The 14,440-nt window shown below is 36.9% G+C and overlaps 1 protein-coding gene across 4 annotated transcripts in view; it reads left to right on the top strand.

The window, feature by feature from the left end:
* Positions 1-14,440, top strand: part of ADGB (androglobin) — a 163,847-nt gene that overhangs the window by 75,323 nt on the left and 74,084 nt on the right. For all 4 annotated transcript variants that reach the window (XM_040448929.1, XM_040448926.1, XM_040448927.1 and 1 more), the window contains 2 exons: positions 2,711-2,801; positions 7,585-7,714. In XM_040448929.1, the coding sequence (XP_040304863.1) occupies positions 2,711-2,801; positions 7,585-7,714 (221 nt within the window). The remainder of the gene's footprint in view (positions 1-2,710; positions 2,802-7,584; positions 7,715-14,440) is intronic.

The following is a 14,440-nucleotide window of genomic DNA, read 5'->3' as shown; positions in this document are numbered from 1 at the left end:
AATTTAAAAATTATGGCCTATAGGACGCCTGAGTGGCTCAGGTGGTTAAGGGTACAACTCTTGGTTTTGAAATATACATATATTTTTTGAAATATATATATATATATTTGAATATATATTCAAATATTTGAAATATATATATATATATTTCTTATTCCAAAAAGCTTAAATTGTCTTTGTCCAAAAAAGCTTTCTTTAGTATGTCTTTTGTGTTTGTTTTCTTGATTTTGCACTTTCTCCCTTTGTCTTTGCTAATTGCTCATGATTTTCTAATCGTATTCATCCAGCCACAGTATACCACCTTCTAGAGGTTACTGCATTACAGGCTATGTTCACAGGCCCGTTACCTGAATGCGCAATGAAGGCAAAGCCACCTTGAACATACCTAGAGCCCGTTTACCAGTGGCCTCGCCGTGAAGCTTATAAGTATGCTCTAAGCGGGGCAGCTGGGTTGCTCAGTCGGTTAAGCACCTGACTTAGCTCAGGTCACGATCTCGCATTTCGTGGGCTCCAGTTGGCGTCAGCGTCAGCGTCAGGCTCTGTGCTGGCAGCTCGGAGCCTGGACCCTGCTTCGGATTCTGTGTCTCCCTTTCTCTACCCCTCAGCCACTCATGCTCTGTCTCTCTCTCTCTCTCTGTCTCTCTCTCTCAAAAATAAATAAACATTAAAAACCAAACAAACAGTATGCTCTAAGGGTTTGGTCCCGTGCACCAAGGCTTATACCCCTATTGGTGGCACCTGCTGTGGCTCCTGATACCAATGCAAGTGTTGCTGATTCCTCATGGCAGGGGACCAGGGAACCCTATCTTGGTCACAATGCAGTACGGAAGTCTCCGTGGTGCTCAGGATTCTACAACTGCAATGGTCACATGGATTGAAAGACCTACCTGTTCCCTGCCTCCTACTTTCAACCATAATTTACATGTTTTTAGAATATAAATTAACAACTGTAACCATGTAATTTTCCTCGCCTTTGCTTCTTGCCTACATGATACAAGCAGTACAGCTGGTAGCAAAGATTTTCTAGCACAACACGCTCAGTCTTTGCCAGAAAAGAACAAAGACTAAAGAAATATCTGGTTTGGGTGGAAAGAAGAAAAGGTCAGGTTTGTTGTTGTTGTTTGTTTGTTTGTTTATCAAGCCTATCTGCCCCCTCTCTCTCTTGCTTGATTATTTCAGTCTTTTCTTTACTTTCTTGGAGCTTCTGCAGTTGACTCTTGGTGCCTGCCAGCTGCTGCATTGGGATATAGGAACTTTGCAATTTCCATTCTTTCCTCCTTCTCTCCCTCCCTCCATCCTTTCTATCCTCTTTCCTGTTCTCTGTCCTTCTGAACCAAAGATCAGCATGCACATGATGCTTGAGAGAAAATCTTTGCTCTAAAATGCATCAAAGAATAGCTGAATAAAGGGGAAAATATTGAACATACAGGTGTTTTCTGCTTTTGATACTGACTGTGGTATAATTCTAGCTGCATGATGGCTTTAGGGTGAACTGGGGAAGAAAATCTAAAATTGGTAGGATCCCAACCTATGGTGTCCCACCTCAAGGCTCACCCCATAACTGTCTTTCTTCTATCTATTGTGTTTAATATTTAAGGTGAAAAATAATAGGAAATAGAAAGAGAGACAGCAAGACAGAGAGGGAGAGAGAGAGACAGAGAGAGAGAGAGAGAGATATCATTTGAGAGCTTACCACAGAATAAGCACAGAGAAGTTATGTGCACATTCAGAGTTTCTCTTATTTTTCTCCAGTGGGCATCCTTTCCATTGTAGCAGGAGTTTTATTAAACTAATCATCTCTAATGTTTAATTCCTGTGATCACCATGCTAGTGCTTGAGCTCTGTTCTGTATACACTGAGAATTTCTTTTTTTTTAAATGTTTATTTATTGGGGCACCTGGGTGGCTCAGTTGGCTCAGGTCATGATCTCATGGTTTGTGAGTTCGAGCCCCGCGTTGGACTCTGTGCTGACAGCTCGGAGCCTGGAGCCTGCTTCGGATTCTGTGTCTCCTTCTCTCTTTGCCCCTCCCCCACTTGTGCTCTGTCACTCAAAAATAAATAAATGTAAAAAAAAAAATTTAATGTTTCTTTATTGATTTTGACGGGGAGAGGGGGAGAGAATTCGAAGCAAGCCCAGTACTGTCAACACAGAGACCGATGCAGGGCTCAAACCCACAAACTGTGAGATCATGACCTAAGCCAAAATCGAGATTTGGAAGCTCAATCCACTGAGCCACCCAGGTGCCCCTCCACTGAGAACTTCTTACTTCTATATTGGCTTCAGACTCCTTTAGGAGTATTCACAAAGTCTTTCTTGATCTAATGCTTTCTTTCCTTCCCATGACCTTGACTTTGTTACATTTTTGGTTCTAGTACCATATCCAGATATTAGTCTGTATTTTTTCTTCATATTTGAGCATCTGTGTTGCAGAGGTTAACTAAAAGAACAGTTTTTAGTGAAAAACTTTTAAAGAAGTAGCAATGAATGTCTAGTAATAATAAGACAATGTTTCACATTGTAGGTTTGCTGGGTAGACAGTTAATCTCATCAGCACTGCAGTAGATGTTAAGTTATGCATTTAATTTTAGAAGATTAAAAAACAAAAGTGTATCATACTGAATCAATAATTATCTTTTAGATTCTTTTAGAATCTTCTAGATCTTATAGAACCAATGATAAAGAATCAATAATAGAGAATTTTTCTTTTAGAAACAATAATAAAGAAGCCCGAACAGTTTCTTGAAATTTCAAGTCCGTTTTTGAATTATAGGATGAATCCATTTACAATTCCAACAGAAACGTAAGTATATCACATTCTTTCCCACAAATACATCTGGTTGACAAATGAAGTGTTTGTGAATTGTCTCACAACTGTGAGACAAATTGTCTGACAATTATGCTTTGGTGACAGTGATTGCAAGAAAACAATAATCTTAGATTCTTTTCCCCACAGTAATAAGTAGCTAAGATAAATTCTGAATCAATTAAAATAAAGCTTTAATATGTCTGGCTTTACAGCCTTGGCTACTGTTTTAGAACAGTGAAGGATTTTGTTGAACCTTAAACATTAGCACTAACAAATGCTTTTGGTTATTATCTGATACTTAAATTGTAAGATCAGATGATTGTCATAGAAACTAGGGAGATGAAGTATGTTACTTTTAGAGGAAGAAACCCTAAATAGAACAACAAAGAAAATAAAGAAGTAAAAGGAGGAGGAGAAATCCAAATATATTAATATTTGAATATGACAACGAAAGGAAGACTAACATCCTGGATCTAAAATTTCTAATGAGTTCAGATAAGGGAACAGGAAGTCAACAAATAGTAATAATGTGAAGAAATAGTGAGTGATATGAGTGGAAGTGATGATTATTACCACGCAAAGTGTGGTAATTTTTTAAGCAGACATGCATAAGTAATACATAGACATACGCATGTGTCAAAGATTACCAAATTTATACTCTGAATTTTGCAGATAATTGTACTTCAATTACCCATCAATGAAGTTGTAATACATAAAAATAAATAATAATATGTGAAAAGTTTTTAAAAAATTAAATAAGAATTCTAGGAATTCAATAATTCAAGGAATACAATAATAACCGAAACTAAGAATTCAATGGATGTATTTCATCAGAGATTAGATGCAACTAAAAAAGACAGTTAGCAAAAGGGAAAATAGATCAGAGATAATATCCAGACTGAAGCACAAAGACAAGAAAGGAAGAAAGAAAGAAAGAAAGAAAGAAAGAAAGAAAGAAAGAAAGAAAGAAAGAGAGAAAGAGAGAAAGAAAGAAAGAAAGGGAAATGTATAGTAAAAACAAATGGAACAAGTTGAAAAGGACCAACATACTTCCAAGTGGGTCTCAGAAATAGAGGATAGAGAGATGGGAGAATAGTCAAAAACTAAAAATATAATGGCAAAATATCCCAAAAGTAAGAAAAAAAAAAAAACCCTCAAGTCAAGATTCAGGAAGTTCTGAAATCCAGCAAGTAAACACAAAGAAAAGTACAGCTGGACCCAATCCCAGTGAAACCGAAGACAAATCAGATACAGTGACCTGCAGACAGTGAAAGAAATGCTGCCTCACAAATCAACATGGATGAATGTCACACACACAAAATATTAGACCAAAGAAGCCTGGTGTAAAAAGTACATGGGTTGTTTTAAGGATTCTATTAACGTTCATTATGAGAAGAAAAATCAAAAGCAATCTATGGTGTTGGAAGTCAGGAGAATAGTTTTCTGTGGTGAGCAGGACTGGCCGTGGTTGGGAGACCTATCCGGCAGGACTCATGGGGCACTGGCAACAATAATGTCCCTTGATCAGCATAATGGTGATATGGCCATGCTTGCTTTGAGATTTTCAGCAAGGTTTGCATTTATGATTTGCTCCTTGTTTGAATATATTTTAAACTTAAATAAAACTTTAGTGAACATTTTGAATGGTTTATATTATCAGTCACACAGTGGCCATTAGACGTAGGTTAGCCTTCTTTGGACGTATTAAAATCCATGACCGGAACGTAAGCGGATGAAGTAAAGCAGTCAAAATTGAGATCAGAAGGCAGTTCGTTGTATGGTTTTACTTTCAGAGCCAGTCAATTTACATTTTATGAACTCTATAAGTTGAAAATGTTAGAGATATTCTTCCAGTCGTTTCCTTTTAAGGCTCCTGTCAACTCTATGCATTAACAATTGAGCACTGAGAGGGGGTTAGGAGGGACCCCTAGGCAGCCCTAACACAGGACAGTCATTGGCAGTCAGCAATGTCAAGCCTTGAAAGACAGCTCTATAAACCAAAAAGACAGTGTGCTGCTACTTTAATTTAAAAAATTTGTTACTGTTACGAATTTATAAATCTAGTTTTAACTTTTAATAAAATTTTGTTATACATAAATCTATTAATTTCCACTAAAGTTTTAAATAAATTTAGTTTTCTGAATTTATTTATACATTAAATTTTTTTTTAAGTTTATTTATTTTGAGAGAGAGAGAAAGCAAGGGAGGGGCAGAGAGAGAGAGGGAGAGAGAGAGAATCCTCCACTTAGCTTGGAGCCTGATATGGGGCTTGAACTCACAAACTGTGAGATTATGATCTGAGCTGAAATCAAGAGTTGGATGCTTAACTGAGCCACCTAGGTGCCCCTATTTAAACATTTTAAATGGCATTTACAGTATCATTATATTTTGTTATCTCTTTAAGTACTTTAAAAGCCAAAAATCATAGCAAATAAAATCTTGCCAAGTATTTAAATCATTATAAAAGTTCAAATAACCAGGGCATCTGAGTAGCTCATTGGGTTAAGCATCCGACTTTGGCTTAGGTCATGATCTCACTGTTGGTGAGTTTGAGCCCCATGTTGGACTCTGTGCTCACAGCTCAGAGCCTGGAGCCTGCTTCGGATTTGGTGTCTTCCTCTCTCTCTGCCCATCCCCTGCTTGCACTCTGTCTCTCTCTCTAAAATAAATAAACATTATTTTTTTTTTAAGGTCAAATTATCAAATTCACATATTTTGAGAAACTTAATTTTTCCTATACCTACCATTAGTTTTTATAAACCCAAATTTTCTTATACCTTGTAACATAATCATAAAACTAAAATTAAATATGCTATACAGATTTTAAAGCCTAATTTGCTGCATTATGTAACATGCTAAATTCTTTCATATGCTAGAAATACAAAATAGCACATATACATAGAATTTTCCTAAACTTAACATAAAAATGTTAGTGCTTCATAATTTTTCTAATTAATTTCATACTTAATATTACCTACTAAGATGATGCTTTTTTTCACTTCAAATCCCTTTTTGCTGTCTCTCAATTGATTGAGGTTTCATACTAACCAGAGATTTTATGGATTTTGAGAGCTGCAGACCACCAGGAGAAATTTCCTCACAATTCAAAATGTCATTCCCAAATTTCTAGAATCTCTGTGCCAGTAGGCACCACATATGGGTTGGTTTCATAACCTGAACTCCCCGAGTTACTCCCTTACTCTATTTTCTTATATTTTCCTTCAGCTTTATTATCTGGTCAAGGTGGACGGAAGTCTACAAACCAAATCTAGGTGACTTTGGCACCTGATTAGATTCAACTAATCTATTCACTGTTTGACTCTGTTATGAATTTCCTGGCATATTTATTCAATCTGCCAGAGCCAAAAACAAAGATATGTGAATGACATTTTATCGTACAAGAAAGAAATGTCCCTTGTCCAGCTTTGCTGTGCAGTCAGAGTTCTCAGATCAATATGAGTGCAAGCCCTTTTTCGGCGGGCGAGCCCTTGAGAGCGACTGCGATCACAAGTGCCTTTCCCTGGAACACTACCTCTGTAGCAACATCCCAGAGTTGCCCATTCTTGGCTCCTGGCCAAGTGGAAGCCGCTCAGAGCCTCACAACAAATATGTCTGTGCTACCCTCTAGTGTCAGCTTCAGGTAAATCAGAGATGCTTAGCTTGTGAATTAAGAACTTTCACTAAACATTCGCAAAGAAAAAAAGAAGTTTAGAAAGACTGTATACATGAAATTTAATTTTATCGTTGACAAAAACTTAAAGTAAAATATATGTGCTATAACAATGTCTTTTTATTGTGCCTATAAACTTCGAGGTATGACAATGGCGATTCAAGGTCTTATCAGTAATTACTTGAAAGGAAATCCTGTACCCTTGAGTAGCTAGTAAGAGTGCCACAGTTATAAACTCAAGTGCTCAAGACTCACAATTTCTTACTCTGAGCCCTATTTCACTGATACATTACTCTGATGCTGAGTTAAATCAAGTCTAAATGTAAAATTCCTTTGTTCTGATCATCAACATTTAAAGATGACCACCATAGTTTTAAAATAGTGCGTTGACTGATAGAGATACTTCTTGTACAGAAAGCAAGTCAAGGTTTTTAATATGAAATAAAAATTTGTTATTGGATGCAAATTGATGAGATGATGAAATGAACAAAACCAGAAATTTCTCTTGACTAAACTGCTGTTATTTAATATACAATACAATGGCATTAAGCCATGAAAGAGAAGGGAATCTTACCATTTATGACAACATGGATGGACCTTGAGGGCATTATGCTAAGTGAAATAAGGCAGTCAGAGAAAGATGAATACCGTATGATCTCACTTACATGTGGAATCTAAAAATTCAAAAACAAAAACAAACACCTAAGATACAGAGAACAGATTGGTGGTTGCCGGAGATAAGGGGTGGCTGACATGGGTAAGGGGGGGGGGTCAAAATGTACAAAGTTCCAGTTATAAAATAAATAAGTCATGAGATGTAATGTATAACATGATGACTATAGTTAACAATATGTATTGCATATTTGAAAGCTGCTAAGAGAGTAAATCTTAAGAGTTCTCATTACAAGAAAAAAATGATAACTATGTATGGTGATGGTTGTTAACTAGACATATGATCATTTTACAATACATATTAATGTAAAATCATCATGTTGTACACCTGAAACTAATATAATGTTATACAGCAATTATGCCTCAATAAAAAATGCAGTTATAACTTTAAGCAAGACATTAAGGTAACAGAGGTTGTTTTTTATCTTTTATTAGTCATTTTGTACAATATTTTATCAAGAAAGGGGTACCTCCAGGATCTGGTTTATCTTCCCTTACTGAAAATGATGAAACCATCACCTTTAGCCAGCCAGACTTAATTCAGTTGACAGGAACGGTATCTCAGGTAACTACGTTACTCTTATTATTGGCCCAATTCTTGATTATAAATGTTTTTTTCTTAAATTGTGAAATATGTTATACACCAAACAATGTATAACATGCATCTGAACAGAATAAAGAATACCATGAAAATAAGCTTTTTACATATCTATCATCTAGATTAGAAAATGCCATATTCATAGCAGTCCCCTGCGTGTCTCTTCCAGGTTGCATCTCCTCTCTGCCATTCAGAGTTTGTCATTAACCAACCTCATACTCTTCTAATTTTTCCAATGATGTATACGTTTATAAACAATATAACCTTAGTTTAATTGCTATATAATTTTATCTGAATGGATTCATATTAATTCTTCTGGGACTCCTTTCACTTAACATCAGTTCTGAGATTTGTCTCTTGCTGCGTGTCACAGTTCATTCAATTCATTTCACTGGTTGAAGGTATTTAATGGATAACCAACCTACTGTTTTTTTTTTTTTTTTATCTTTCACATTGTTGATGGTTATATTCACTGCTTCATGTTTCTTTTTTTTAAATTTTTAAGTGTTTTTATTTATTTTTGAGACAGAGAGACAGACCATGAACGGGGGAGGGTCAGAGAGAGGGAGACACAGAATCTGAAACAGGCTCCAGGCTCTGAGCTGTCAGCACAGGGCCCAACGTGGGGCTCGAACTCACAGACAGCGAGATCATGACCTGAGCTGAAGTCGGACGCTCAACCGACTGAGCCACCCAGGTGCCCCGCTTCATGTTTCTTACTATTGTAAGCAGTAATACCATGACTATTCTTTGCTGTCCCTGTATGCATGTGTAAGAGTTTCCTTAGTTCCAGGGTTTGTAATCTTTTATGGACAATGGGTCCCTTTGCCAATTTTTTAAAAAATTTAACACACAATGACAACAACTAATCTGTGTCTGCGTATTAGTTGACTATTGATGATAGGGAATAGCGGAAAGCAAAACAGCTGTGTGTGTTAGCACTGTGAGGACACACAACTTTGCTGTCTGGGGGTGGAATGACTGCTAAGTATAGTTGCCTGCTAAGTGTAGTATGATTGGGCAGCTACAGGTCATGAGAGTATCCATAGAGAGTAAGATGTAGCCACTTGAAACCTGACAATGGGCCTCATAACTGTGTAATTTCAGAGTACTGATCAACACATGTGACATTTTAGGATATTTGTCATTCTTTTTTTTTTTTTTTTGATATTTGCAATTCTAATGATATGTAGGGTACTGTGATTTCTTTTGTGTGTAAAATCACAATTATTGTTAACAACATTGTGGCTACTCACCTGCATTGATAAATTGATAATGGAGGAAAATGCTGAACTTGGGTTAAAGATGAATTTTTTCAACCATCCGTGTTCACGGATTCCTGAAATCTTAACAATGAGTCCCAAAGGACACTAGGCTAGGAATCCCTGCTCCAGGATGTGAATCTGGCAGTATAATTGTTGGGTCATAGGGCATTTACCCATTTAACATCACAACAAAATGCCCAACAATTTTCCAATACAGGTGTATCAATATCCACTTCTGTCAGCCCTGGATAAGAATTTTCTTCACACCACATCCTGGCCAACACTTACAGTGTCTGATATTTCAGCTTCTGCCAGTGTGGTGGGTGTAAAAAGGTAGTTGTTGTTTAAAAGGTAATATATTAACATGTTAAAAAATAAAAATATAAGGCATACATTAAGAAGTCTTGTTTCCATTCATGTACTTCTCCATTTTCACTGCTCTGCCCTCTGTAGGACACTTTCGGTGTTTCTTTGTGCAAATGCAAAGAAACACACAATAATCCATCACCTCCCCTTTTTCTGTTCAAAATTTAACAAACAAAACAGTTTAACTGAATATGTACAGGTGAAAATTTCATATCTATACCTAAAGAGTGTCTTTATTCTTAAAATTGCATAATATTTCATTATGTGAATGAATCACAGTTCATTTCTACCAACCTCTACAGATGGCATAAGATAACTTGTGGGGCAGGCCATTGCATAGAGGTAAACAATTTTTTTTAGTATTAGTTGAAAAGCAGACTAACAAATGAGAAATCTCATAAAGAGAATGAATAGATTTTTCACACTTTTAAAGTTTTTCTTTAAGTTTTAATCTATTCCATGCAGTATTTTTAAAAAGTCAAAAAGTACCCAAAACATAAAAATAGCCAACCTGTTTTACTCCTCCTCATTCCTTAGTCTTTCTCTCCAGAGTCAATCACTTTTATTTTATTTGTGTTTCTTCTGGTGTTTATCTCTACATTTCTTTTTTAAAACTAGTTTTATTTCTTTCTTTCTTGTTTTCTTGTTTTCTTGTTTTCTTGTTTTCTTGTTTTCTTGTTTTCTTTCTTTCTTTCTTTCTTTCTTTCTTTCTTTCTTTCTTTCATTTTTTGAGAGACAGAGAGAGAGAGAGAGAGACAGAGACAGAGAGCATGCATCAGGGGAGGGCCAGAGGGAGAGGGAGGGATACAATCTTAAGCAGACGCATGCTCAGTGCAGAGCCCTACCCAGGGCTCTATCCCACAACTTACAGATCATGACCTGAGCCAAAATCGAATTGGCCTCTCAGTGGACTGAGCCACCCAGATGCTCCTGTATCTCTACATTTCCAAATAGTAGGCCTTACGAAGGCAGAGACGATGATTTTATAATACACTGTTTTTCTTTCAGCACTAGTGAAAATTCCTAGCACATGGCAGACACCATGATGTGTTTATTGAATGATGGGATTTTGTTATTTCTTTATCTATCAAGTTAGATATTATCCCTTGTTGTGGAAGATAAGGATACAGTACTGTCTTCACTCACCATCACACACCTCTGCTTTCTTGTCTCTTCCAGGTTTTTTTTTTTTTTTTAATTTCAGAAGTCTTTATTGAATTGATGTTCTAGTTATTTAAGGATTATTACTGTGGAGGCAAATACAAAAACATTTCTTACATAGATTTTTGTACAAGCTAATTATGGTGTTTTTTCATTTGGTTACTTTTTTTTGTTTTCAAGTTTGTGTGTTTGTTTGTTTAGGGAGAGAGAGAATGAGTGTGCAGGAGCAGGGGAGTGACACAGAGAGAGGGACAGAGAGAGAGAATCCCAACCAGCCTCTACACTGTCAGCATGGAGCCTGATGTGGGCCTGAGCCCATGAACCATAAGATTACGTCCTGAACCAAATCAAGAGTCAGACACTTAACCAACTGAGCACCCCATCATTTGGTTACTTTTCTATGACACATTAGTAAACCTTCCCAAATAATGAATGGAAGAAAGAAAAGAGAGAAAAGAAAGGAAGGAGGGAAGGAAGGAAGGAAGGAAGAAAAGAAAGAAAGAAAGAAAGAAAGAAAGAAATAAAGAAAGAAAGAAAGAAAGAAAAGAAAAGAAAAGGAAGGGAGAAAGCAAGGAGAGAGGAAGAAAGGAAGGAAAAGAAAATCCCTCTGAAGACTATTTGGCACACAAACACATTAGGTTTTCTTTAAGTGCCAGTTATGTTCCTGGAGACACCTCCCCACCCCAGAATCCTTTGCTTTCTTCCTACAGTTCAAATGAATGGAACCTTACACCCGTCATCTTGAGACTTCCTTTTGTCTCTCTGTGATGGATTTCTTGTTTTCTGGAAACTATGTTTCTAGGTTAAAACCTAATTTTGGTGAATTGCATTTTCCAAAACTTCTGGGAAAAGATTTATGAGAATTGGAAATTATGAGAATTGATGTGCTTGCAGTTATCTATAATCCACTCTCCACCTGATTTATATTTTGGTGGGATATAGATTTTAGTTTAGAAATCATTCCTTTAGAATTTTGAAGTTCTTCCTTAATCCCTTTCCTTAATCCCTTGTATTCTACCTTTAAGCATTGGTTTTCTTTTTCTTTTTCTTTTTCTTTTTAACTTAACCGAATGTCCCCTCCCCCCGCCCACACACACAAAGAAGAATAGTTAACTATGTTAACTGTGTGAGGGGATGAATTTGTAAATTATGTTGATCTTAGTAGCATTCTAAAATGTATTTACAGAAATATAAACATTGCCCTTGAGAATACACATGACATTGGGATTCTTGATCATTTGTATGTGACTCTCTGCCATCTCAAAGACCATCTTTTCATTCTTGGAATAATTAAACTTTGCAGTGATTGGCCTTGGTATGAGTCTTTTTCATGAACTGTGCTGGGTACTCCATGAACCCATTCAACCTGGATAATTTCTCCTAATAGTGTTTCCTGGAGGATTTATTCAGTCTGGATGATTTTTCTTAATACTGTTTCTTGGAGAGTTCCTTCTTCTCAACACAATGTTAAGTACATTCACATTGCTGCGCAACCGATCTTCAGATCTTACTTCACATTACAAAACTAAAACTCTATACCCATTAAACAGTTTCTCATTCCCCCTTCTCTCGGTCCCTTAGAACCACCATCGTACTTTGTCTCTATGAATTTGACTACTCTAGGTGCCTTATATAAGGGGGGATCATACAGTATTTATATGCTTGTGACTGGCTTATGTCATTTAGTATAATGTTCCCACAATCCTTCCCATGTTGTAGCATGTGTCATTCATATGTGTGTGTGTGTATATATGTAATAGTATATAATATGATGGAATAGTATATATACATATATATGTATATCACATTGTTTATTCATTAAGCCAACAATGGACACTGGGTGCATGATGCTAATATGACCATAGGTATACAAATATCTCCTTGAGACACTGCTTTCAATTCTGTTGGGTTTTTATCCAAACGAGGACTTTTTGAGTCACATATTAAATCAACTTTTATTTTTCAGGAGCTGCAATACTGTTTTTCATTTTATATTCTCACTAGGAGTGCACAAGACTTCCAGTTTCCTCACGTCCTCACCAACACCCATGCCTGTTTATTTTTTTTTTTTTATAACAGTAGCTATCATAATGGGTATGAGGTTGAATCTCATTATACTTTTGATTTGCATTTCCCTAATGATTAGTGACGTTGAGTATCTTTTCATGTGCTTGTTGGTCATTTGTTTATCTTATTTGGGTAAATATCTACTTAAGTCCCTTGCCCATTTTTAAATTAATTCATTTGTTTTCTGTTGTTCTTTACATAAGTTCTCTATATATTCTTGATGCTACCCTTTCTCAGATGCATCATTTGCAGAATTTTTCTCCCATTCTGTAGGTTGCACTGTATCGATTATGTCCTTTGATGGACAGAATTTTTTTTTTTTAATTTTTTTTTTCAACGTTTATTTATATTTGGGACAGAGAGAGACAGAGCATGAACGGGGGAGGGGCAGAGAGAGAGGGAGACACTGAGTCGGAAACAGGCTCCAGGCTCTGAGCCATCAGCCCAGAGCCTGACGCGGGGCTCGAACTCACGGACCGCGAGATCGTGACCTGGCTGAAGTCGGACGCTTAACCGACTGCGCCACCCAGGTGCCCCCAGAATTTTTTTATTTTGATGTAGTATGTATTTTTACATTTGTTATTGTTGTGTACTGTCACAACCAAGAAATCACTGCAAAATCCAGTGTCATGAAGCTTTCCCCCTAGGTCTTCTTCTAAAAGATTTATAGCTTTAATCTCTTTGTCTTTTGTGTCGACTTTGTCATCCAAACCTTCTGTTGAATTTATTCTACTTTCTTATTTTCAGTTTCTAAGAGCTCTCATTCTTGATTGTATTATTTTAAAAATTTTTAAACATTTATTTATTTTTGAGAGACAGAGCACAAGTGGGGAGGGGCAGAGAGACAGAAGGAGACAGAATCCGAAGCAGGCTCCAGGCTCTGAGCCTGACGTGGGGCTCGAACTCACAAACCGTGAGATCATGACCTGAGCTGAAGTTGGAAGCTCAACCAACTGAGCCACCCAGGCTCCCCTCTTGATTGTATTTTTTGAGACATTTCTTATTTGATAGATGGATATTCTCTTATCTGTCTAATATTACCAATTTCAAAAATATATCCTATATAGTTGTTTCTGTTTTCTCTTAATCTTTCCACCCACACCCTTTAGTTTCTTTCTTTGATACAAGACTCCTTCCTTAATTGTCTGGTGATACTCTGCTGCATATACGTGTCTAAAGAATTTATGACATTAAAGAGCTGCTGATTGGAAGTGGCTTTACAGAATGGCTAGAGCTTGTCAGCTGGTAGGGTAATTAATTTAGGATAATTGGGGGTAAGTGAGGTTCATTTGGGACTGGGATTAGCTCCAAATGTAGATCTTGGGGTTTTCCCCTGGCTCTGGTCAGTTTCTCCACTTTAGACTCCTCTAATCTCCCTCCTGGGGTGGACTGGGTCAAAGGCGTTGGTATACACTGATCCATAAGTGTTATTGAACCAAGCAGCACAGAGGAGCTGAGAGTTCAAAGTTCAGCATGTGGACTTTCACTTAATTCCTCTCCTCTTTGTATAGTAACTTCTCCTGTTTCCCAAGGTACCTGTGAACCCAGATCCGGAGATTTCTCATTTAATTTTTCCACATGAAGCCATTTCCAGAGTTCTGTTGAGGCAGAAGAAAACTAGATGCTAATGTTGAAAGGATTTAGGGCAAAGTGGGGATTTGTTCTGTTCCTTAAATAGACATTTAACCCTTTCCTGTGTTTTGATATGAGCCCACATCTCATTCTCTCTGTCTCAGATGCCTGCTAATTGTTTCAGGGGCCCTAAGGCATGGATGGACTTGCTTCTTGGATAAGGATAAGGATAAGGATAAGGATAAGGATAAGGATAAGGATA

Source organism: Herpailurus yagouaroundi, unplaced genomic scaffold (assembly GCF_014898765.1).
Source record: "Herpailurus yagouaroundi ecotype Mexico unplaced genomic scaffold, PumYag 198, whole genome shotgun sequence".
NCBI lineage: Eukaryota > Metazoa > Chordata > Mammalia > Carnivora > Felidae > Herpailurus > Herpailurus yagouaroundi.
Note: the sequence above shows the minus strand (reverse complement) of the source record. Positions and strands in the feature narration are given on the sequence as shown.